The sequence below is a fragment of the Hyla sarda genome, chromosome 9 (genome assembly GCF_029499605.1).
Source record: "Hyla sarda isolate aHylSar1 chromosome 9, aHylSar1.hap1, whole genome shotgun sequence".
Taxonomy (NCBI): domain Eukaryota; kingdom Metazoa; phylum Chordata; class Amphibia; order Anura; family Hylidae; genus Hyla; species Hyla sarda.
This window is the reverse complement of record NC_079197.1, coordinates 126513226-126540880: the sequence shown is the minus strand read 5'-3', so window position 1 is coordinate 126540880 and position 27655 is coordinate 126513226. Positions and strand designations below refer to the sequence as shown.

The 27655-nt window shown below is 44.1% G+C and overlaps 1 protein-coding gene across 1 annotated transcript in view; it reads left to right on the top strand.

The window, feature by feature from the left end:
* Nucleotides 1–23606: 23606 nt before the first annotated feature.
* Nucleotides 23607–27655, top strand: part of HPRT1 (hypoxanthine phosphoribosyltransferase 1) — a 42735-nt gene continuing 38686 nt past the window's right edge. The window contains exon 1 of the mRNA XM_056538730.1: nt 23607–23785. Coding sequence (XP_056394705.1) covers nt 23765–23785 — 21 coding nt within the window. The 5' untranslated portion in view covers nt 23607–23764. The remainder of the gene's footprint in view (nt 23786–27655) is intronic.

Below are 27655 nucleotides of genomic sequence, written 5' to 3'. Positions count from 1 at the left end.
CCCCTAGCCGCAGCAACACACGGGGCTGCGTGGGGCACGAGGGGGTGGGGGCATCTTCACTCCAGCCTCCGGCGGACCAGGCCGTTTCCCCTGCCCGGTACTTTTGTGGGGGCCCCCCCCCCTCTTGCTCCCCGTGGCCGGGCGGCGTGCGGGGGGCGGCGTTCTCCCCGTAATAAGCTCGGGCATTAGGCCCTGCTGCAGCCCGTGGGCTCTCCGGCTCCTGCTGCCGCCGGGCCGCGTGGTGCAGGGGGGCGGGGCCTACCTTGTCAGCGGTCCTGGATCAGCCGGAGCTACCCCCGCTGCATTGCATCGGCTCCGGCTGAACGGGCTGGCCGCAGTGGTTCCGGCTATCACCCTTCCGCCCGCCTCCCACGGGGAATGAGGGGGTGGAGCTGCTGTGGCCCGGCCACAGGTTAATCCAGGCCGGTCCCTTACACGGTCTGCGGGGACCTGGGTCGTGACAGATATATCTGTCAATAGCAGTTTAAATGGAATTTAACGTTAAACAGAAACCTAATAAATCTATCCCTATATCAGCATCCGTTAGTTACTCAGCATTCACACAGCACAGTCACTCAGCATTCATACCGTACAGTCACTCAGCTTTCATACCGTACACTCAGCTTTCATACCGTACACTCAGCTTTCATACCGTACAGTCACTCAGCTTTTATACCGTACAGTCACTCAGCTTTTATACCGTACAGTCACTTATCATTCATACCGTACAGTCTCTTAGCATTCATACCGTACAGTCACTTGGTATTCATACCGTATAGTCACTTAGCAGCCATACCGTACAGTCACTTAGCAGCCATACTGTACAGTCACTCAGCATTTATACCGTACAGTCACCTAGCATTCATACCGTACAGCCACTCAGCTTCATACCGAGTAGCCACTCTCAGCATTCATGCCATGTAGTCACTCATAACATCCATACCACATGCAGCTTATACGCTTCCCACGCTCGTTCATTCCACACTGCAAACATGTATATGGTACATACACTCACAGCATCTACTGCTCTTACGTCATAGCAGTTCTATACCGCACATAGCTCAACATGTACGCATGTTTCATAGCATCACACTGCATATAAAGGTTCATAGCACTCACACATGCAGTCACCTATAGAATGTATTTCAAACATAGCTTCACACGATACACACGCTCATGGTTTCACACCGTGCGCAACACGTATACGGTACATACACCCATAACATTTTCTGCTCTTACGCCAGTACTATACCGCCCTTCGTTTTATACTGCACACATGCTCAAGCGTTTACACCGCGTACAAACATTTTTTCATCCTGCATAACAGGCGCTCTTAGTGGCACACGCAGGGCATACAGTTAGTGTTGTATATAGCACACACGTCATAGTGTTCCAGTGGGTACAGCACGTCGTTACAGTACACACATGTTCAGGGTCACATGCAGCAAGTACAGGTACATCATGGTACCGAATACACGCTCACAGCGTCACATACAGTGGCTACAGCTGTGGTATCGTGTGCGGTACGTGCGCTCTTGCTGTCATTTACAGTGGCTACAGTTGCTGTTTGCATTCCACAAACACGCTCAGTGTTGCACACAGTGGGTACACTTATAGTATCACACACACAGTACACACGCTCATACTGGCACACACAGGGAGTACAGTCCCATTGTCGCATACAGCACACACGCCCGCAATGTTATATTCAGTGAGACAGCTATAGTATTGTGTACAGTCCATACGATAATAGTTTCCATACAGTGGGTACAGTTCATTGTTGCACTCAGCACATACGCTCATCACGCCACACACTGTGAGTACAGCCATAGTACCGAACGCTCACACCATTAGCACCGCATCGTGCCCGTCTCGGTCATACGGCACTCACGTGTGCCGCTGCATTCATACATGTGCGCATACGGGTTGCTCTGAACGTACGCTCATAACTGTCGTCGTATCCAGCTCCTCACTGTGTTACCGCACACATGCTCATAGGTAGTACTGCTCATACGCACAACCTTACACGGCATACACTATCCACACACTCATAGCTGCATACTGTACAGATATTCTCAGGTTGTACGGTACAATCACAAATAGTTACTCTGCACACACGTCTGTACCGGCTACTGGTCCCCGCAGCTGACATTCCATAGGCATGTTACCATAGTAACTGCTCAGTCACAGATCAAGCATCTGTATCTGTCATATGCTCACCTGCTACCTTCTAACTGTCATACAGCATGCACTGAACTGTGGCCGCTGACATGTTGTTCTGCACATCCATACCACGACACAAGTGGTGTTCACCCACTTCACCCGCCACGTTCTGCAGGGAGACGCGCTATTTATTTGTTGTCACGGACATGTCTTCTGAATAACAACTTCACGACACATAGGTGGTTGTTTCCCCGTCATACCTGCCACGCCTGCAGGGGGCAGCACTGCGCAGTTGCTGTTACTGACACTTCCTCAGAGCTACAACATCACGAAACACAGAGGGCTGGCATACCCCCCACATGCCATGCCCACAGGGGGTCACACCGAGTAACTGTGGTTATAGACTCCTATCAGATCTTACACTTCAAAAAAAAAAAAAAAAAAAACAATTCTCATGCATGCTGCACGTATAAGCACAGCCACACATAACACGTTCCCTTAGAGTCAGGCCTTAGATGGGTCGTATAGGGGTTTGGGGGTGGGGGGGAAACATACATGGCCTTCACACAGTACTCTGCTGCCAAAGTGAGTCTTGGGGGGGCGCGGTTATCTCCTAGCCGCTAAGCCTCCGTACAGAGGGCACCCCTGCACAGTCTCCTTAGCTGCAGCCCAACAATACTTGCATACTCTTTCTCCAGATCGTTGCTTCGTTTCCACTGGTTACCAAAGCCCCACAAGTGGCTTTCCTCTTCAGCTTTCAGCTCGGGGGAATAAAGAAAAGTCTGTTGTTCCTGACTCTGCTTCAGTGCAACATGACTCCACATCACACGTACCCACTGATCCATGTTACTTTCACAACTCTTGTTTGCTTACCACAGTTACTCGCTTAACACACTGACGCTGCTACTGACACGTCTTCAGAGCCTCGCGCGTCCTCTCACCCACCAAGTTCCTCAGTCCTGACTCTCTTCAGTTGGGCTCCTGGTGAAGTCTCTTGTTCCTGACTCTGCTTCAGTGCAACATGACTCGATACACATAGGCAGTGGGTCAACCGTCTGGCAGACACTTCTTCAGTGGGGGCCCCTGCGTATGCTGTTCTGACTCTTCTTCAGCGCAACAGCATACAGTTAGTCTCATCTCTTGTCTCCACGCATACATCACGTCAGGCACTCAGCTGCCATTCACTTCCGCTTTACCAAAAAAAAAAAAAAACTCAGGGGTCGCATACCATCTCCACCTGCCACGCCTGCAGGGAGATTCACGGCTCAGTCAATGTTTCCCCAACACAGGTCATAGTCACAATTCCACAACTCATAGGTGGTTATTTCACGCATTATTCTGTCTCGTCCACCCATGTCAGCACCACGCCAACAGCTATGTCTTCCACAGACACGAGGGTTACTCAAAGACCTGTCACGCCTACAGGTACGAGTTTCTAGTCAGATTGCCATCCCAGGCACAGCGGTTACGCAAAGACCTGTCACATCCACAGGCACGAGGGTATGTGAGACCTGTCAGTCTACAGGTACAATAGTCACACAGAGGTCAGTCACGTCTGCGGACACAGTGGCTCGGTTGATGCCTGTCTGCAGGCATGATAGTCCTTAGGATTATTTTTTACTGAGTTCTGCCGAGCCTGCAGGCATGATCAGGATGAGGAGGCCCGTCGTCCGCTGCAGGTCATTACTCCTGAGACCACATTCATGACGGTATGTTGGCAGGTTAGGATATGACTCACGGTACAGTCCAGTCATCTCTTCACATCACTTAACTAACAATGAAGATTTTGCCACTTATCAGCAGGGACAGGAGGACAGGTTATGCCCGACAAGCTTTATTGGTTCCCCTTTCTGCAAATCACCACAGTGAGTATGTCAACATGAACGTATCAGCTAGCACATAGTCAGGTACTGTTCCAGTGCCAGGTCGGACGCAGTAGGCTTCACCAACTATCTTCCCAGTGTCAGGTACTGCCTCATGTGGTCGCTAGCTGGCAGGCACAGCTCTCTGGTTTCTTGAGTCCAGTAAGAACAGTTTAGGGGAGATAGATAGGACTAGTTGTGGTGTTGGTTATCATGGTCAGGAATGTTGTTATTAATTCTACTTTTTGATTTTTGCCCTCTATAGGCGTGCCCTCATACGCGGTTATGGGCACAACTCAACCGCTTCGTCAGTCTTTCTTATTTATATAGGTGCATAGGTTTGTATGTAGGTGCAATCTCAAGTACGGAACAACTCAAACCGCTTGGTAAGTCAATGTATGGTTTGCATAGTTGTGTATTCAGCGCTCGCTACCACAAGCTCGAAAGTAAGCCCTGAGCACAAGTAGGAAGCCTTTTTGGCTGTATTTGTGTGAGGGGGCGTGAATTCCCACGCCCCCCCCCCCGCACCTACAGACGGGGCCATGCAGGAGGCACCACTATAAAACGCCCCTGCTACAGACAGGCGGGGGCCTACGTGATTCCAGGCACCCTCCCAACCCTCCCTTATTTTTATCTATTCACCATAGGGTATGCCCTCTATAGACGTGCTCTCATACGCAGTTATGGGCACAACTCAACCGCTTTGTCAGTCATTCTTATTTATATAGGTGCATAGGTTTGTATGTAGGTGCAATCTCAAGTACGGAACAACTCTAACCGCTTGGTAAGTGAATGTATGGTTTGCATAGTTGTGTATTCAGCGCTCGCTACCACAAGCTCGAATGTAAGCCCTGAGCACAAAAGTAATTTACAAATCTGTTTAACTTTCTGGAGCCAGTTGATATATAAAAAAAAGTTTTTTCCTGGATAACCCCTTTAATTTACTACTTATCACTCAATTGCATTCTGGAAAGTGACCAGCAAGCGCCACAACCCCATCTTTATCTTAATCAATAGGGTCAAAAAAATGGCACAGGTCACATGCTGATGGCCAATACATTACAAAACCCTTTAAAAAAATCTCCCCTAAAGGGCAATGCCTGATACAAAAAACTGCATAATGTGCATATCACTATCTAAAGACAACACATGTTCAATACCACCATTAATCATTGACCTATTTCAAAGTCCAGGTTTTAGTGTTTATTTTTCCCCCATAACATACTAGAAGTGAGTTACTAGAGCCAAGAGCTTACCTGAGGTGAACATGTACATACGACCCAAAAAAACTAAGCAAGCTCCTGAGGTGCTGAAAGGGGTTGTCCAGGATTAGAAAAATGCTGCTTCTTTTTTTGCAAAAACAGCACCACTCCTGTCCACAGGCCGTGTTTAGTACTGCAGCTCAGTCCTATTTACTTCAATGGAGCTGAGCTGCAATACCAGACACAACTTTCGGACAGGAGTGGTGCTGTTTTTTCAAGAAAGAAGAAACTTTTTATTTTATTTTTTTTATTTTTTATTTTTTTAGAACTAGCTGATCAGTGGGATTCTGACTACTGAGATCCCCATTGATAAAGTGGATGGAGGCCCCAAGCCCCCTAAGTGAAGGAAGCTGCAGCGCACATGCACAGCCTCTGCTGGATTTACACTACATAGAACTTATGAACTTAGCTGAGTATAGCGAGAGGGACACCACCAACCAGCTAGTTGTCACCTGTGCTGTAACATCTAGATTACCCTTTTAGGGTGCGTTCCCACCTTGCGTATACGCAGCGTATTTCACTCTGCGCAAAATTTGCAGCAGCAGTGGGAAATACGCTGCATATTCCTCACTCACAATACACACAGGGCTTTCCGGCGGCAGCCCTATGTGTGTATTGAGTTTTGGAGGCGGGGCCGTGCGCCGGCGTGACTGTGACACGCTGCTCCGCTACTAAAACTCACTGCACACATATGGCTGCTACCGGAAAGCCCTGTGTGTATTGTGAGCGAGGAATACAGAGCGTATTTCCCGCTGCTGCTGCAAATTTTGCGCAGCGTGGAATGCGCTGCGTACACACCAGGTGGGAATGCACCCTTAAGGCCACTTTAACACCATAGGATTTTGGTTGGTGAGTGGAACGTTAACAAATGAAAAGGTATAATGGAGAGAGATGCAGTAATTTTTGCATGAAAAACTGCATTTTTTTTCTTTTTTTTGGCTGAGAATACCAATGTAAAGAGGACCTTTGGCCAACCCCAAAAAAATTAGATTGTATTATCATTACATAGCTTAGGGTGCCCTGATCACACCTTTTTTAATTATATATTTTTTTTATACACCCTCGTGTTTCTGAATTCCTGCTCAGACTAATTATGAAGTAGAAAGATGACGGGGGCTGTTAATCAAGATGAGGGGGCGAGACTACAGCCGGAGCATCAGGACCCAGTAAGTATAAGTCCCCGCCCAGGGGACTACTTACTCGGCGACCGGGGGGACTTTATAACTTCATATCTTCAACATCCTTAAGGGCAAATATGTCCCCCGGGGATGGTGAGGATAAAGATTTTAGCATATATAACGTGTTGTCAAGCATTATATGCTAAAATCTGCTGCGTGTTTCCCTTTATTATTATGGCTCGAAAAAAATGTATGTCTCCACTAACGCCTGTGTTACCAGAAGTAGATGTGGTAGCTTGGGGGTGTAGGGTAGGTAGTGTGTAGCTGTGCAGTGATGAAAGGGTGTTGGGTTAACCCTTAACTGTCGTGACGCCAGAAGAAAACTTTACTGCAGATTTTATGCAGGTTAAACGTAGTAACAGTCTTTACAGAGGACCGGACTTTAGGCTCCTCACAGGTTTGGTTGGGACCTTGTAGGGAATAAGCTTGAAGTAATTGCTTTACGCTGTTCCACTGGATTTAGGGGAATTGTTTAGGTCCAGCAGTCACGTAGGATTGAGTTAGATTGAACTCGCGGTTTTGTATTCGGCTGAAGTTAGCAGGCTTCAGGCCTAAGAATTGTACAGAGTGATGCTTTCTCTAGAGCTGATCAGGAAACGAGAGCGATTAAGTAGATAACAGCGCCCTTATATCTAAAGGGGCGGGCTTCAAGCTTATTGGTCCCCCTGACCTGTCAGTCCTAATACAAAGCATTGTGGTACATCACGTGTCATGAGCACCTGACCTGAAAGGTCCTTAGCCTTAGCAGAACAATATAATTATTAATCATGTGACCTAAGGTCCTGGAAGCAATATTTACACTATACAATATATAAAATATATACATCAAATGAAAGAAGGTAGAGGCGACTAGGGGTTATCCGACTAAGAGTATCCTATCAATACTGACTTTGGGGACTTATTACACAAGGTACAGTACACGTACAGTACCGTGATACCACAAAGATTAACCCCGTCCGGCAAATGGATGTAAATTTAGGTCCACTGCGGCCTTTCGGTGTATGACGCATGCTCAGCAGCCTAGTGCGTGTCATACCCGGTGGGTCCCGGTTACTATCCTGCAGCTAAAGCTGGACACTGCTGATCATGCCAATGCCCGGCATGAACCCCTTAGACGTCGCAAACAAAGTTCATAGTGTGGCGTCTAAATGCGGTAAATCCCGGCTAGCTCAGCGGGCTGATCGGGACTGCTGCAAAACCGCAGCATCCCAATCAGCTGTGAGGATTGAAAAAAAATGCTATCAAAAGGTGCCATCAAAATAAACATGGTCCAGATAAAAACTACAGATCATGGTGAAAAAAAATGAGCCCTCATACATACCTAAATGCAGAAAAATAAAAAACAGTTATAGGGGGTCAGAAGTGGAAAATTTTTAGCATATTAATTTTCATACACAGAATTTTTTTAAAGTAGTAAATACAATAAAACCTATATGATTTAGTTATTATTTTAATTGCATGGACCTACAAAATAAAGATAATGTGTCATTGTAACCGAAAGGTGCACTGGGTTGCAAAATGGTGTTTTTTTGTTTTTTTTTTTGCCCTACAAATAATTTGTTTCTTGCACTGTACATTTGGAGGTAAAATGAGTGATGTCATTACAAAGTACAGGGTGGGCCATTTCTATGGATACACCTTAATAACATGGGAATGGTTGGTGATATTAACTTCCTGTTTGTGGCACATTAGTATATGTGAGGGGGAAACTTTTCAAGATGGGTGGTTACCATGGCGGCCATTTTGAATCCAACTTTTGTTTTTTCAATAGGAAGAGGGTCATGTGACATCAAACTTATTGGGAATTTCACAAGAAAAACGATGTGCTTGGTTTTAACGTAACTTTATTCTTTCATGAGTTATTTACAAGTTTCTGACCACTTATAAAATGTGTTCAATGTGCTGCCCATAGTGTTGGATTGTCAATGCAACCCTCTTCTCCCACTCTTCACACACTGATAGCAACACCGCAGTAGAAATGCTAGCACAGGCTTCCAGTATCCGTATACACTGCTATATACTACTATATACTCCGCAGGAGAAATGCTAGCACAGGCTTCCAGTATCTGCATACACTGCTATATACTACTATATACACCGCAGGAGAAATGCTAGCACAGGCTTCCAGTATCCGTAGTTTCAGGTGCTGCACATCTCGTATCTTCACAGCATAGACAATTGCCTTCAGATGACCCCAAAGATAAAAGTCTAAGGGGGTCAGATCGGGAGACCTTGGGGGCTATTCAACTGGCCCACGACGACCAATCTACTTTCCAGGAAACTGTTCATCTAGGATTGCTCAGACCTGACACCCATAATGTGGTGGTCACCATCTTGCTGGAAAAACTCAGAGAACGTGCAGATTCAGTGCATAAAGAGGGAAACACATCATCATGTAGCAATTTCGCATATCCAGTGGCCTTGAGGTTTCCATTGATGAAGAATGGCCCCACTATCTTTGTACCCCATATACCACACCATACCATCAATTTTTGTGTTCCAACAGTCTTGGAGGGATCTATCCAATGTGGGTTAGTGTCAGACCAATAGCGGTGGTTTTGTTTGTTAACTTCACCATTCACATAAAAGTTTCCTCATCACTGAACAAAATCTTCTGCGTAAACTGAGGGTCCTGTTCCAATTTTTGTTTTGCCCATTCTGCAGCACCTGAAACTATGGATACTGGAAGCCTGTGCTAGCATTTCTCCTGCGGTGTATATAGTAGTATATAGCAGTGTATACAGATACTGGAAGCCTGTGCTAGCATTTCTCCTGCGGTGTATATAGTAGTATATAGCAGTGTATACAGATACTGGAAGCCTGTGCTAGCATTTCTCCTGTGGTGTATATAGTAGTATATAGCAGTGTATACGGATACTGGAAGCCTGTGCTAGCATTTCTCCTGTGGTGTATATAGTAGTATATACGGATACTGGAAGCCTGTGCTAGCATTTCTCCTGCGGTGTATATAGTAGTATATAGCAGTGTATACGGATACTGGAAGCCTGTGCTAGCATTTCTCCTGTGGTGTATATAGTAGTATATAGCAGTGTATACGGATACTGGAAGCCTGTGCTAGCATTTCTCCTGCGGTGTTGCTATCAGTGTGTGAAGAGTGGGAGAAGAGGGTTGCATTGACAATACAACACAATGGGCAGCACAGTGAACACATTTTATAAGTGGTCAGAAACTTGTAAATAACTCATGAAAGAATAAAGTTACGTTAAAACCAAGCACATCATTGTTTTTCTTGTGAAATTCCCAATAAGTCTGATGTGTCACATGACCCTCTTCCTATTGAAAAAAAACAAAAGTTGAATTCAAAATGGCCGACTTCAAAATGGCCACCATGGTCATCACCCATCTTGAAAAGTTTACCCCCTCACATATACTAATGTGCCACAAACAGGAAGTTAATATCACCAACCATTCCCATTTTATTAAAGTGTATCCATATAAATGGCCCACCCTGTATAATTGGTGACGCAAAAAACAAGCCCTCTTACTGGTCTTTATATGGAAAAATAAAAGTTATGTTTATAAGAAGGCAAGGAGGAAAGAACAAAACCTCACAAAGAAAAAAAAGAAAAATGTCCCGATTCTGAAAGGGTTAATAGTAAAAACCAGACGATTCTGTCCATTTTTTTTTTTTAGCAGTAAGCATGCAGTATTATGGGCATTTTACGGCCCAGCCAAAAATACATTGTGCAAACATGTCATCAGACTGACCTATTACAATGTCTACACTGTGTGATGCATGTGGCGAGCTCATTTGGTTTTCCCTCAGGAACATTGTTCATGCAAATAAATGTGAGCCAGTATTTACAGCACGTGCGCAGTCCTTGTACAGACAGGTGTATGGAAATAAACCTGTAACTATTTAGTTGTGAACACACCTAGGGGTCAACTGACTGTAAATGACATTTCATTGTAGGAGCTGCATCTTAGACTGCACAATGGACACCAACAGGTCCCAATGGGTCACGCTAACTTTGAAAGCGGTTTCCGTCCACTGATTTTCAGGAATCGAGCAGAGAAAAAATTGGACCTAGGTTTCTATTTTCCTTTTCTCAACTCCCGTCATCTCAACTGACCCAGAAAACAGTGCTCGAGGCCGATGTGAACCCAGCCTTAGGGTACGTTCCCACACGGCGTATTTTGCTGCGTATTTGCTGCATATTTGGTGCTGCGTATTTTCCTACCCATTAACTTCAACAGAGAAAATAAAATACGCAGCAGCAAATACGCCGTGTGGGAATGTACCCTTAATAAGGAAATATACATTTGTTTAACCCCTTAATGACCACTGACATAAATGTACGTCCTGGTTTGGCGGTACTTCCCGCACCAGGACATACATTTACGTCCTGTGTATGACCGCAAGCATTGGAACGGTGCTCGCGTCATACACGGCAGGTTCTGGCTGCTATCAGCAGCCGGGGACCCGCCCCTAATGGCCGACATCCGCGATCGCGTGGATGTCCACCATTAACCCCTCAGATGCTGTGATCAATACAGATCACAGCATCTGCGGTACTTTGAATGGATGATAGGATCACCCGCAGCGCTGCCACGGCGATCCGATCATCCATCATGGCGGACGGATGTCCCCTCACCTGGCTCCGGCCTTCTCCCGGGGTCTTCTGCTCTGAGATCGAGCAGACCAGAGCAGAAGATCCCCGATTATACCGATCAGTGCTATGTCCTATGCATAACACTGAATAGTATTAGCAATCCTACCTGGTTTTATGGCTGTCCCGAATCCATCTCTTGCTTTATTTCCAACTTAATGAAACTACAGCTACTAGATTTCCAGACCATATATAAGCCCACTAAGATTTAGTTTTCATTATGCTATTGACCACTGAGGAAGGGGTTTTGAACAGTCTATGTTCAGATTTATACCCCGAAACGCGTTTGCTTTTAGAATCTAGTGTGGACTGATACATACGGTTTTAAAAAAAAACTGGAGAGATTTTATTTTATTATATTTTTATTTTTTGCACAAAAGTCCATTGATGACAGAGTGGGACACCCAGACCATCGGTTTCAAACAATACATTCTCATTGGACATATTGCCGTTCTTTCTGGATATTCCGGTCTATTGGACTTGTCATCTGACATAAATCCGAAAGTGGCTAAATAGACAATCCTGCTGTTGGACTCAGTCCACATTGTGGAGTGCACACACTGCCATACCATTGGATTTTCCAAACTATCAGAACCCATTGGAGTATCGGCTGTGTTGGATTATAACACCTTCTCCTCCATGCTGAGAGACCTACCGGTAACACCTGATTGTCCATACCATCTTGAGGTAGAGTTACCTTACGGAGCCCGTGCAAGTTTCAACATCAGCTGACTGGAAGCCAAGTCACGTGACCACCCACGATCCACCTCACACGCCGGGAGCTCGTGTTAGCGGTGAATGCATAAGCGTTCTCAACATCTCCGGTGGAGTGGGTGAGTGGCACATAGGCCTGTGACATTTACATTCCAGGAACTGCTTTACCGGCACATTGCTATAGCCGGACTATCGGGCTCATAAGTGTTACTAATCCGTCATTGAAATCATATGCATAGAACTTTATGTGCTAAAATGCCTTCTTTTCTTCATATTATGATACATGCCACAACGCATAGGATACAGTGAATCAACCGGGAATTGTTACTATTACTATTTTTGTTGCAATACTCTTGCATCAGGACTTATGCTACATCTGATACCAGGACTTTTGCATTCTTTCTTTACAGGATTAGTAAATATTTTTGTCATATTAACCATCTATTTATTGTTCAAAGCTGGCTTATTATTATTTTTTTTCTCCAGGTTTATTTTCATTTGATATACAGTGGTCCCTCAACATACGATGGTAATCCGTTCCAAACGGACCATCGTTTGTTGAGACCATCGTATGTTGAGGGATCCGTGCAATGTAAAGTATAGGACAGTGGTCTACAACCTGCGGACCTCCAGATGTTGCAAAACTACAACACCCAGCATGCTGGGTGTTGTAGTTTTGCAACATCTGGAGGTCCGCAGGTTGTAGACCACTGTTAGAGAAAGTTGTACTCACCTGTCCCCGCCGCTCCGGACCGTCACTGCTCGTCACCGCTGCCCTGGATGTCGCCCTCCATCACTGTCGCCGCGTCCCCGAGGTGTCCCCGAAGCTCCAACAAGGCCTCTGCTTCCCCGGCAACCGCGATCTCCGTCGCCGCCATCCCGTCGCTACGCACGGCGCTCCTATTGGATGACGGGACAGCGTGCGCAGCGATGTGATGACGACGATGGAGAGCGCCGACGATGCAGGGATCCCGAAGAGGATGCGCCGGAGCCCCGAGGACAGGTAAGTGATCATCACCGGAGCTCACGGGGCACCGTAAACGGCTATCCGGTGGCAGCTGAAGCAGTCTACGCTGCCGGATAGCTGTTTATGCGATGGCCCCGACATACAAAAGCATCGTATGTTGATGCTGCCTTCAACATGCGATGGCCTCTAAGAGGCCATCGCATGTTGAAATTATCGTATGTCGGGGGTCACTGTACAGCCATAGGGCCCTGCGGCTGTTTTATTAGTGATTTATATATAATAAATTTTATTGAAACGATATCTGGAAATCTTTTCTCTTTTTCCAATTTTGAACCATTCATCCATCCATCATATTTCCTATTTTTTGGTTAGGCTGAGTATCCCCTTTTTTCTTCAGTATTAGCAATCAAATGATTGCTATAGATAGTCCCATATGGGGACATAAAAAGTGTAAAAAAAAAAAAAAAAAAGTTGAAAAATGTAAAATAAAAAGTAAAAAAAAGTGAAAAATCTCCTCCCCCAATAAAAATTAAAATTGTCAATTTTTCCCATTTTACCCCCAAAAAGCGTATATTTATATTTTTTTTATAAACATATTTGGTATCACCGCGTGCGTAAATGTCCGAACTATCAAAATATTATGTTAATGATCCCGTACAGTGAATGGCATAAACGTAAAAAATAAATAAAAAAGTCCAAAAATGCAGCTTTTTTTGTCACATTTTATAAAAAAAAAAATTCATAAAAAATAATCTAAAAGTTTTATATATACAAATTTGGTATCGATAAAAAGTACAGATGACGGTGCAAAAAATGAGCCCTCATACCGCCCTATATACGGAAAAATGAAAAAGTTATAGGTGGTCAAATTAGGGCAATTTTAGATGACTGATTTTGTGCAAAAAGTTTTAGATTTTTTTTAAGCGGTACAGAAATATAAAAGTATCTAGCCATGGGAATCATTTTAATCGTATTGACCCACAGAATAAAGAACACATGTCATGTTTACCATAAATTGTACCGTGTGAAAACGAAACCCTCCAAAATGTGCAAAATTGTGGTGTTCATTTAAATTTCCTCCCTAAAAAAAAAAAAATTTGGGGTGTTCGCCGTACATTTTTTGGTAAAATTTGAGGTTTCATTACAAAGTTCAATTGGTCACGCAAAACAAACAAGCCCTTATATGGGTCTGTAGATGGAAATATAAAAGAGTTATGGATTTTAGAAGGCGAGGAGGAAAAAACGAAAATGCTAAAATAAAATTTGCCTGGTCGGTTAAAATGGGCTTGGTCCTTAAGGAGTTAAAAAAAAAAAAAAAAGCGGAAGCAATAATGGTCCTAGTGTGAGGGTTCTCGTGTAACAGACCATGTCCTGGATGTCATCTCTAGTAAGTGTTCCCCTATCTGAAGTAGCATCTGTCTATATTATAGGGGTGACTGTATATTAGAGAACAATTACTTGTCATGACTTTCCTGGATACAGTCTAAGATATCTGCACTGCTGGGACCTCCACAACACTACTGACTGCATGATACTGTATACAGGGCTGCCATCTGAAATCTTTGGGCCCCCAACACTGCTCAAGGCCTCAGTAGCCCCTGGTAGGTCGGCAATGCTCCCAGTAATGCCTTCAAGTAGGTAATGCCTCCAGTAGGTAGGTACTGTAGTAGGTGATGCCCCCAGTAAGTAGTGCCTCCAGTAGATAGTAGGTTATGCTCCCAGGTAGGTCATAGGTAATTTTCACAGTAAGTAGGTAATGCCCCCAGTAAATAGTGCCTGCCTCTCCCCCCCCCCCCCGGTAGGTAGTGCCCCATGTAGGTAATGCTCCCAGTAAATAGTGCCTGCCTCTCTCCCCCCCCCCCCCCCCCCGGTAGGTAGTGCCCCATGTAGGTAATGCTCCCAGTAAATAGTGCCTGCCTCTCTCCCCCCCCCCCCCCCTGGTAGGTAGTGCCCCATGTAGGTAATGCTCCCAGTAAATAGTGCCTGCCTCTCCACCCCCGGTAGGTAGTGCCCCATGTAGGTAATGCTCCCAGTAAATAGTGCCTGCCTCTCCCCCCCCCCACCCCACCCCCGGTAGGTAGTGCCCCATGTAGGTAATGCTCCCAGTAAATAGTGCCTGCCTCTCTCCCCCCCCCCCCCCCGGTAGGTAGTGCCCCATGTAGGTAATGCTCCCAGTAAATAGTGCCTGCCTCTCCCCCCCTCGGTAGGTAGTGCCCCATGTAGGTAATGCTCCCAGTAAATAGTGCCTGCCTCTCCCCCCCTCGGTAGGTAGTGCCCCATGTAGGTAATGCTCCCAGTAGATAGTGCACCCAAGTAGGTAGTGTTGCAAATAGATAGTGCCCTCAGTAAGTAGTGCTCCCGGTAGCTAGTACACCAAGGTAGGTCATGCCCCCAGGAAGGTAATGCCCCCTCCAGGTGTTGCCCTCAGGTAATGCCCCCACCCAAAAAAAAAATTAAAATCGCTCCCCTTTCCTTCAGAACTTTTCTGGCATCTGCATGATGAAATTACATCATCACATGGCCTGCAGCGTTAGTCTATGCCAGTGGTCTCCAACCTGCGGACCTCCAGATGTTGCAAAACTACAACTCCCAGCATGCCCGGGCAGCCGTTGGCTGCCCAGGCATGCTGGGAGTTGTAGTTTTGCAACATCTAGAGGTCCGCAGGTTGGAGACTACTGGTCTATCCTCCTGTACATACATTACATATGCTATTTGCGTACTGTACATACAGGAGACCAATGTTTAACGCCAGCTCGCGCGCGTCTTTTCATGACAGCGCGGCTGACGTCTTTCCAATTGCCATGCCGGGTCCGCCATAACGCTCCGCCTCTGTAAGTTTTTATCTTTTTATTATCACACTGTACAACACTTTTTTTTGCCAGGCTAATTATATTCTGTAGGTATGTCCTGCCATCTTCCACATTGTATTGCTTTGGCACTCGCACACTGTTTGTATTATGCGATATTTGTATGTATTGTGTTTGTTATGATAATTATGTAAATTAATGATGTAAGCAGTGATGTCACTGCATCCACCATATTTATATTCTTTGTATTGCACTTTGTAAATTGCTTGAAAAAGGCTGCATGCCAGCAGTCGAAACGTTGCCTTGTGCACCCTTATGGAATAAACTACTTTCACAGTTTTTCACCTTTGCCCCGGAGTGCTGCAGTATTCTTTGCATTTCTAGTTATGTATATAGCTGTGTATGATGTATATAGCTGTGTATGATGTATATAGTGATGTCTATAGCTGTGTATGATGTATATAGCCGTGTATGTTGTATATAGTGATGTCTATAGCTGTGTATGATGTATATAGCTGTGTATGATGTATATAGCTGTGTATGATGTATATAGCTGTGTATGATGTATATAGTGATGTCTATAGCTGTGTATGATGTATATAGCCGTGTATGTTGTATATAGTGATGTCTATAGCTGTGTATGATGTATATAGCTGTGTATGTTGTATATAGTGATGTCTATAGCTGTGTATGATGTATATAGCTGTGTATGATGTATATAGCTGTGTATGATGTATATAGTGATGTCTATAGCTGTGTATGATGTATATAGCCGTGTATGTTGTATATAGTGATGTCTATAGCTGTGTATGATGTATATAGCTGTGTATGTTGTATATAGTGATGTCTATAGCTGTGTATGATGTATATAGCCGTGTATGTTGTATATAGTGATGTCTATAGCTGTGTATGATGTATATAGTTATGTATGTTGTATATAGTGATGTCTATAGCTGTGTATGATGTATATAGCCGTGTATGTTGAATATAGTGATGTCTATAGCTGTGTATGATGTATATAGTGATGTCTATAGCTGTGTATGATTGATGTATATAGCTGTGTATGTTGTATATAGTGATGTCTATAGCTGTGTATGATGTATATAGCCGTATCTGATGTATATAGTGATGTCTATAGCTGTGTATGATGTATATAGTGATGTCTATAGCTGTGTATGATGTATATAGTGATGTCTATAGCTGTGTATGATGTATATAGCCGTGTATGATGTATATAGTGATGTCTATAGCTGTGTATGATGTATATAGTGATGTCTATAGCTGTGCATGATGTATATAGTGATGTTTATAGCTGTGTATGATGTATATAGCTGTGTATGATGTATATAGTGATGTCTATAGCTGTGTATGATGTATATAGCTGTGTATGATGTGTATATAGTGATGTCTATAGCTGTGTATGATGTATATAGTGATTTCTATAGCTGTGGATGATGTATATAGTGATGTCTATAGCTGTGTATGATGTCTATAGTTATGTATATAGCTGTGTATGTTGTATATAGTGATGTCTATAGCTGTGTATGATGTATATAGCTGTGTATGATGTACAGTGATCTCTCAACTTACAATGGCCTCAACATACAATAGTTTTAACATATAATGGTCTTTTCTGGACCATTATAACATGAAACCAGACTCAACATACAATATACAGACAGTCCAGATCTGCAAAACGTGTCAATGGCTGGAAGAACCAACCGATCAGAATGGGCATTCACTGGTAAAACCCTTGTATTACTGAAGCATATGCACTGAATTTCTGCCAGGTAGCGCCCCCTATAGTACAGGGAGGTATTACATGTTCTGTACTCTTAACCCATGGCACAGTTAGCTGCTCCTTTGGACACCAGGTAAAGCGTGGCTCCATGTGACTTTTTTAGGACACTGTGTATATTGCACAGGACCCTGAAGAAGCTCCTGTCCTCTACATAGACATAGTGATTTACAGCAGAGACGTAGCTGCCATGAGGCAGCTACAGCCTCTGTTAAGGGGGCGCAGACGTGCTCCCCCATTTTTTTTTCTCTCCCCCAGGATCAAGGCGGCCACTGCAGTGTGCGGGCCAGTTCGTCTCAGGCGCAACTGCGCCTCTGTAAAGGAGGGGAGGCACAGGTGCGAGACTTGCTTACCTCCCAGGTGGCGTGCGGCCCTTTAAGGGTACTGCAGTGGCAGCCTGGGAGTAGAGCAGGTCAGCGGGATGTCACGTCACTGATGACGTGTTACCGGCAGAGAGGAGCGTGCAAGCAGATGCGCATGAGCCCTCAGTTTCTCATCACGTCCTGGGCCCACCTGAGCTGCTGCTGAATGTCGCGGCACCAGTGCCACCATATACATATAGTTAAACCCCCCCCCCTACTTCCCTACCCCAATAACCCCCCCCCCTACACACACACACACACATACCTAACCACCCCTCCCTACCTAATTACTGCATCCTTAGGGCACTTTTAAACGAGTGGATCCACAGCATATTTTACGCTGTGGATCCGCCGCCAAAGGACCCCTACAGGGTGCCTTTAGATTACAGCAAACACTCTGATGTGCGGGTCACTGCGCATGCACGTTGTACACGCACACATTGTGGCCGCTCCCTCTGCTCCCTGACCTGCGCATGCGCAGTGCCGACTCGCACATCGCAGTGTGCCTGCTCGTAACGGGTATTGCCGCTGCGAGCAGGCACATCTAAAGGCACCCTGTAGCGGTCCTTCGGCAGCAGCATAAAATACGCTGTGGATCCGCTCGTCTGAACGTACCCTTAAAGGGGTGTTTCGGGTTAGGAAAATGTATTCCTTATCCATAGAATAGGGGATAAAAGTTTAATTGGGTGAGAGGGTTGTTGGAGGATACATTTTCCTAACCCACAGTACCCCTTAGGGCCTTAAAGTAGATGTGTCATCCAGATCTTTATTCAGCCATTATGCCCTTGCTGATATGATATAAAACAAACTGGACTTACCTGGCGTTGCTCTTTTGGCATCACAGCATCGCCACTCCAGTCCTCAGCTGCTGTCTTCTTCCTGGTTGCCCATGATCAATGCATCAAACTGCAGCTCAGGTAATCACCGGCCTTGGTCAGCAATAGGCTGAGCGGCATTGTGATGGATTGAGCCCTGGCCCTGGTCTTAATCCTGGTGCCGAGGCTCAATGCATCACATTGTCGTTCAATTTATCACCGGACATGACAGGACATCGCTGCGACGAGCGATTAGCTGTGACATGTTGACTGGGGCAACCAGGAAAAAGACAACAGTGGAGGACCAGAGCAGTGTTGCCGGAGCACCAAGTAAGCTGCGGCAGGTGAGTGCGATTTGTTGTTTTAGATGCTGGCAGCTCGGGCATAATGGAAGAAATTATTCTTCCATGTACAGGGATGTATGAGGGCTCACCTCCAGCGCTCCCGCTGTGCCCTGTTCCGGGCCCCGGGTGCAGTCCTCTTCCTGAGCTGAGCAGTGTGATGCTTGGGCCCGGAGTGACATCGGGCCCCAGTATGGTCATGCTGCTGCTTAGCTGGCCGAGGCGGGACATCACTATGGTCAGTGGTTGGCTCAATAGCAGTATGACACACACTGGGCCAAGATGTCACTCCGGGCCAAAAATATCCTGCAGCTCAGGAAGAGGATTGCACCCCGGGATCGGAACAAAGCACAGTGAGTAATGTTTTTTTTTCTTTCCTATAATGTAGTATGGGCATTCTTCTAATGCCTCCCTGTTTTATCCTCATCCTGTATTATACTCCCAGAGCTGTACTATCTATTCTGCTGGTGAGGTCACTGTGTACATACATTACATTACTTATCCTGTACTGATTCTGAGTTATATCCTGTATTATACTCCAGAGCTGTACTCACTATTCTGCTGGTGAGGTCACTGTGTACATACATTACATTACTTATCCTGTACTGATTCTGAGTTATACACTGTATTATACTCCAGAACCACTTTTGAAACTTTTTTTTTTTTTTTTGTATTATTATTATTTTTTGGCTGCAATTTTCTGGGCCTCAGGCGCAAAAGGAGCTAGTTACAGCTCTGATTTAAAGCTCCCGCAGATCTTTCTTACTTTTATATGTAAGGATTTGCTTTCTCTGTATTAGTTATCTACTTATTTTTCTTTAAGCCTCACTTTTTTCCTATTTTTGGATGACATTTTGGATTACCAGTTTTCCAATTACATGGTCTGAACATACAATGGTCATCCTGGAACCAATTAAAGGAGAGCTCCAGAATATAAAAATTGTCGCCCATACTGCCGACAGTAAAAAACTAAAGATGTACATACCCTTCTTCACTCCGGTAACCCACTCCGGCCTCCGCCGCGATCCTCTTCCTGGTTGCCGGTGGTCGGAGAGTCATACTGCGCTCAGCCAATCACCGGCCGCAGTGAAGTCCCGACTCGGTGTGATGTTTTCGGCCCCGACAGCAGGTACCGGTGTAGTGAAGAATTTTGTGTCCTGAAGCGTTCTCACACTGCCGCTCAGCCTATCGCCGGCCGAGTCGGGACTTCACTGCGGCCGGTGATTGGCTGAGCGCAGTATGACTCGCCGACCACCGGCAACCAGGAAGTGGATCATGGCGGAGACCGTAGCCAGTTACCGGAGGAAGGTATGTACATCTTTATTTTTTTTACTGCCGGCAGTATGGGGGACAATTTTTATATTCTGGAGTTCTCCTTTAATATTGTAACTTGAGGGACCACTGTATATAGTTATGTATGTTGTATATAGTGATGTCTATAGCTGTGTATGTTGTATATAGTGATGTCTATAGCTGTGTATGATGTATATAGATAGCTGTGTATGATGTCTATAGCTGTGTATGTTGTATATAGTGATGTCTATAGCTGTGTATGATGTATATAGATAGCTGTGTATGATGTCTATAGCTGTGTATGTTGTATATAGTGATGTCTATAGCTGTGTATGATGTATATAGCTGTGTATGTTGTATATAGTGATGTCTATAGCTGTGTATGTTGTATATAGTGATGTCTATAGCTGTGTATGTTGTATATAGTGATGTCTATAGCTGTGTATAATGTATATAGCTGTGTATGTTGTGTATGATGTATATAGCTGTGTATGTTGTGTATAGTGATGTCTATAGCTGTGTATGGTGTATATAGCTGTGTATGATGTATATAGTTGTGTATGTTGTATACAGTGATGTATATAGTTGTGTATGTTGTATACAGTGATGTATATAGCTGTGTATGTTGTATATAGTGATGTCTATAGCTGTGTATGTTGTATATAGTGATGTCTATAGCTGTGTATGATGTATATAGCTGTGTATGTTGTATATAGCTGTGTATGTTGTATATAGTGATGTCTATAGCTGTGTATGTTGTATATAGTGATGTCTATAGCTGTGTATAATGTATATAGCTGTGTATGATGTATATAGCTGTGTATGTTGTGTATAGTGATGTCTATAGCTGTGTATGGTGTATATAGCTGTGTATGATGTATATAGTTGTGTATGTTGTATATAGTGATGTATATAGCTGTGTATGTTGTATATAGTGATGTATATAGCTGTGTATGTTGTATATAGTGATGTCTATAGCTGTGTATGATGTATATAGCTGTGTATGTTGTATATAGTGATGTATATAGTGATGGCTATGGCTGTGTATGATGTATATAGTTATGTCTATAGCTGTGTATGATGTATATAGCTGTGTATGTTGTATATAGTGATGTATATAGTGATGGCTATGGCTGTGTATGATGTATATAGCTGTGTATGTTGTATATAGTGATGTCTATAGTTGTGTATCATGTATATAGCTGTGTATGTTGTATATAGTGATGTCTATAGTTGTGTATAGTGATGGCTATGGCTGTGTATGATGTATATAGCTGTGTATGTTGTATATAGTGATGTCTATAGCTGTGTATGATGTATATAGCTGTGTATGTTGTATATAGTGATGTCTATAGTTGTGTATAGTGATGGCTATGGCTGTGTATGATGTATATAGCTGTGTATGTTGTATATAGTGATGTCTATAGCTGTGTATGTTGTATATAGTGATGTCTATAGCTGTGTATAATGTATATAGCTGTGTATGATGTATATAGCTGTGTATGTTGTGTATAGTGATGTCTATAGCTGTGTATGGTGTATATAGCTGTGTATGATGTATATAGTTGTGTATGTTGTATATAGTGATGTATATAGCTGTGTATGTTGTATATAGTGATGTATATAGCTGTGTATGTTGTATATAGTGATGTCTATAGCTGTGTATGATGTATATAGCTGTGTATGTTGTATATAGTGATGTCTATAGCTGTGTATGTTGTATATAGTGATGTCTATAGCTGTGTATGTTGTATATAGTGATGTCTATAGCTGTGTATGTTGTATATAGTGATGTCTATAGCTGTGTATGTTGTATATAGTGATGTCTATAGCTGTGTATGTTGTATATAGTGATGTCTATAGCTGTGTATGTTGTGTATAGTGATGTCTATAGCTGTGTATGTTGTGTATAGTGATGTCTATAGCTGTGTATGTTGTGTATAGTGATGTCTATAGCTGTGTATGTTGTATATAGTGATGTCTATAGCTGTGTATGTTGTATATAGTGATGTCTATAGCTGTGTATGATGTATATAGTGATGTCTATAGCTGTGTATGTTGTATATAGTGATGTCTATAGCTGTGTATGTTGTATATAGTGATGTCTATAGCTGTGTATGTTGTATATAGTGATGTCTATAGCTGTGTATGTTGTATATAGTGATGTCTATAGCTGTGTATGTTGTATATAGTGATGTCTATAGCTGTGTATGTTGTATATAGTGATGTCTATAGCTGTGTATGTTGTATATAGTGATGTCTATAGCTGTGTATGTTGTATATAGTGATGTCTATAGCTGTGTATGTTGTATATAGTGATGTCTATAGCTGTGTATGTTGTATATAGTGATGTCTATAGCTGTGTATGATGTATATAGTGATGTCTATAGCTGTGTATGTTGTATATAGTGATGTCTATAGCTGTGTATGTTGTATATAGTGATGTCTATAGCTGTGTATGTTGTATATAGTGATGTCTATAGCTGTGTATGATTTATATAGCTGTGTATGATGTATATAGCTGTGTATGTTGTATATAGTGATGTCTATAGCTGTGTATGATGTATATAGCTGTGTATGATGTATATAGCTGTGTATGTTGTATATAGTGATGTCTATAGCTGTGTATGTTGTATATAGTGATGTCTATAGCTGTGTATGATGTATATAGTGATGTCTATAGCTGTGTATGTTGTATATAGTGATGTCTATAGCTGTGTATGATATATAGTTATGTATGTTGTATATAGTGATGTCTATAGCTGTGTATGATGTATATAGTGATGTCTATAGCTGTGTATGATGTATATAGCTGTGTATGTTGTATATAGTGATGTCTATAGCTGTGTATGATGTATATAGCTGTGTATGATGTATATAGCTGTGTATGTTGTATATAGTGATGTCTATAGCTGTGTATGATATATAGTTATGTATGATGTATATAGATAGCTGTGTATGATGTCCATAGCTGTGTATGTTGTGTATAGTGATGTATATAGCTGTGTATGATGTATATAGCAGTGTATGTTGTATATAGTGATGTCTATAGCTGTGTATGTTGTATATAGTGATGTATATAGCTGTGTATGATGTATATAGTGATGTCTATAGCTGTGTATGATTTATATAGCTGTGTATGTTGTATATAGTGATGTATATAGTTGTGTATAGTGATGGCTATGGTTGTGTATGATGTCTATAGCTGTGTATGTTGTATATAGTGATGTCTATAGCTGTGTATGATGTATATAGTTGTGTATAGTGATGGCTATGGTTGTGTATGATATTCAAAATGTAGAAAAGCAACATAATGTATATCTCGCTCTCCGTATCCCCCTCACACCGCAGGCACACGCGGAGCGGACTTGACGGTCTGAGGCACGGTGTACAGTGGCGGTGTGAGGTGAGGCTCCTCCCCGCTCCTCCTGCTCCTCCTCCTCGGCGGGCGGGCCCCCGGGCCATGTGTTCCCCTGTAGCTGCGGCCTGGTGGTGAGAGGGGAGCGGTGCCCGGCGGAGGATACACCCGCAGCCTGTCCTCTTCCCGCTGACGTGGTCCAGCACAGCAGACATGGCGAGCCCCTGTGTAGTGGTGAGTGCGGTCGGGCCCGGTGCACGTCTCCCGGGGAGCTCGGAGTCAGCCCTCGGGTTACAGTGACGGCTGTGTGCGGGAGGGTAGAAAGGTGACACCAACTACAGGACGGGGCCGGAGCGCGGGCAGTGACGGCAGGCGCCATGGCAACAACAAGCCTCTCCTGCTGCAGCGGCGTCACCGGAATCCCTCAACTGAGGCAACGTGTGGGGTGTGAGTGCGGGGTGTGTCGCGACATAACAGGGGGCAGTGATACTGGGTCAATTGTGGATATCACGACATGTCATAAAGTCAGGCCCACCTACATAATGAAGGAGGCGGTGTGTGTGTGTGTATATATATATATATATATATATATATATATATATATATATATATATATATATATATATATGTAACGATACAAGGAGACTGTATATCACTGGGATATATCATGATAAAGGCTGTGAAGATTTATCAGCTAGGAGCTCAAGGCACCCTGGTTGGAAAACACTGTTCTACAAGATTGTTGGGGAGAAGAAAGTGTTTAGAATACTATAGTAATATATATATATATATATATATATATATATATATTATTTAGACTTTTGGCTAAAGGAATGGACAGCTGTAGGACTGCAGGGCCTATAAAGGATATGGGGAAAGAATATGGACCATAATGTGTGTCATGACTGAGCACGTGTTCCTAGAGAAGACATGCATGTCATAGCTGAGGGTGGTCACTAGGTGGAGCAGCTTGTTGGGTGGAGAATACTGGTGGGGTCTTGTGAGGCCCACACTCTCAGGTGCCATCACTGTCTGCAGGATAACCCAATCGGCTGATGTCCCCCAATCCGTGGCTCTCCAGCTGTTGCAAAACTACAATTCCCAGCACGTCCTGGCTATTGGTACACGTTGGGAGTTGTAGTCTTGCAACAGCCGAAGAAGATTGCTTTAGGATATTGTGGCTGGACACCTAGGGATTGGTGTACACTGATCTGGGGTCTGCTGAACGTGGGACCATTTAGTTATCGACCTTTAAGAACCCACATGTCTGGGAAGTAATGAGCAATATGTGTCATGTATGTGCGTCAGTCTTCATATTACTAGTCAGAAATCTCAGAGGTGGGTATATATAGGGGCGCACTCATGTCTGGCCTGGGGGGTGACTGCCCCTGGGTAGAGCCCTAGGAAGAGGGACTTATAGCAGAAAGTTGTCCTTGATTTCTGTGTTCCGGCTGATGGATATAAGCTCCTCCTTGGCCGGCGGGCCCCTGGGCCATGTGTGCGCCTGTAGCTGCGGCCTGGTGCCTTACATATTGTGCACCCCTCAGGTGACGTTACACACAGCTCATACAGATCACATTTATGTGTATACTAAGGCCTGAGTGTTGTCTGACTGCATGTAAACCCTCTGTGATAAGATGTTCTGAACCACTGCAGCAGTAAAATCTGATGATACAATAGGGGGAAAAAGTATCTTGAAGGAGTAGTCCAGTTTATGAAAACTTTTCCCCTATCCACAGGATAGGGGATAAGCGTCTGATCGTGGGGAGGCCAACCACTGGAACCCCCGTGATCTCCCTCCCATCTCCCCGACTTACCTCATGATTGGTGATCATGATCAATCGGTGGCCGACTCGCCCTCTTGTGTATCACTATCTTTGGCTCTCCCATAGAGATATGTGGACCTACTCCTTTAACCCCTTAAGGACAAGCGCCCTAAATGTACGGTGCTGCATAGCACCTCTTAGCGCACAGCGCTGTACATTTACGGCGTGGCTGTGATACGAACCCAGGAGCTGCGCTTGCTTCATTCCCGGCGGGTCCCGGTGGCTGTCAGCAGCCGCGGACCCGCCGGTAATGGCGGACATCAGCGATCACGCTGATGTCTGCCATTAACCCCTCAGGTGCCTTGATCAGTACAGATCACGGCATGTGCGGCAGTGCAGCAGGGATCAGATCAGGGCTGTGGAGTCGAAGTCAAGGAGTCGGATGGAATTTTGGGTACCTGGAGTCGGAGTCGGCAAACAATGCTCCGACTCCTACTAAATTTAGATTGGAATAAAAAAAGCAAGTTTAAATGTCCCAATTCACAAAAAGTTATAATTAATTCTCTACTGTAAGAATAAAGATCAATGCATGCAGTGCCTCACGTAACCGCAAAACGAACATGTTAAGTGACCGTGAAGAAACATGCTTTTCATGTGCTTTACTATATGGCACGCAACGCACAATTAGGAGTGGCAATACTTATACTTCCCATAGTGTTGTTCTGCTGTTTCAGGGAACCCATGGGTAACCTAGCCTCTCACTGATAAGGGATTAAGTAAATATGTTTTTTGCAGGACTATAGACACTTGTATAAGTAAAGGGAATGTAGCGTCAATAGTTCAAGACTGAAGCTGTAAACTATTGGAAAAACTGCTGCCATTCAGCTAAGGCTATAAAAACTTGTAAACTCGATTGTTAGCTTAAAGGGGTACCCCGCCCCTAGACATCTTATCCCCTATCCAAAGGATAGGGGATAACATGTCAGATCGCCAGGGTCCTGCTGCTGGGGACCCCCGGGATCGCCGCTGCAGCACTGTGCTTTCATTACTACACAGAGCGAGTTCGCTCTGTGCGTAATGACGGGCGATACAGGGGCCGGAGCATCCTTACGTCACGGCTCCGCCCCTCGTGATGTCACAGCCAGCCCCCTCAACACAAGTCTGTGGGAGGGGGCGTGGCAGTCATCACGCCCCCTGCCATAGACTTGCATTAAGGGGGTGGGCTGTGATGTCACAAGGGGCGGAGCCATGACGTCACGCTGCTCCGTCCCCTGTATCGCCCGTCATTATGCACAGAGCGAACTCGCTCTGTGTAGTAATGAAAGCGCGGTGCTGCAGCTGCGATCCCGGGGGGCGGAGTACCCCTTAAAACTTTAAACATGACTATGGGATTCTACTAGGGAAATCATGTTTTATAATAAATGCCCCTTTCTGGATCCTCCCACTGCCCTATCTTCAGCAGCAGATCAGCACACAAACTGTTCAATACAGTAGACTGTTGGCTTCCCAGCCAGTAGTCCTGTGGTAATGCCATGTATGTTGCCTTTCTTTCCTTCAAGGAATGTATAAAATACATTCACATATTAATACAGAGGAGTCGGGGAGTCTGAGTCGGAAGTACAGAAAGCTCCGGAGTCTGAGTCAGAACATTTATCTACTGACTCCACAGCCCTGGATCAGATCAGTCAAGATGGTGGACGGAGGTCCCTTCACCTGCCTCCGTCAGTTTCCCGGGGTCTTCTGCACTGATCTGCCTTCCCGCAGAAGATCGCCAATAATACTGATCAGTGCTATGCCCTATGCATAGCACTGAACAGTATTAGCAATCAAATGATTGCTATAAATAGTCACCTATGGGGACTAAAAAAGTGTAAAATACGGTAAATGTAAAAAAAAAAATTTGAAAAATCCCCTCCCCCAATTAAGTTTTAAATCACCCTTTTTACCCATATTAATACATAAAAGCGTAAAAAAAAATATATATATTTGGTATCGATGCATGCGTAAATGTCCGAACTATAAAAATATGTTAATGATCGCCTACGGTGAACGGCGTAAATGTAAATAAATGAAAAACTAAAAAAAATTCAGCTTTTTTGTCACATTGAACTCCAAATTTTTTTAATAAAAAGCGATCAAAAAGTCACATATATGCAAATCTGGTACCAAAACAAACTACAGATCATGGTGCAAAAAATTAGTCCTCACACATCCCTGAATATGGAAAAATAAGAACGTTAGAGGTGGTCAAAATAGGGCAATTTTGAACATAATGATTTTGTAAAAAAAAAAAAAAAAAGTTTGAGATTTTTTTAAAAGCAATACAATAATAAAAATG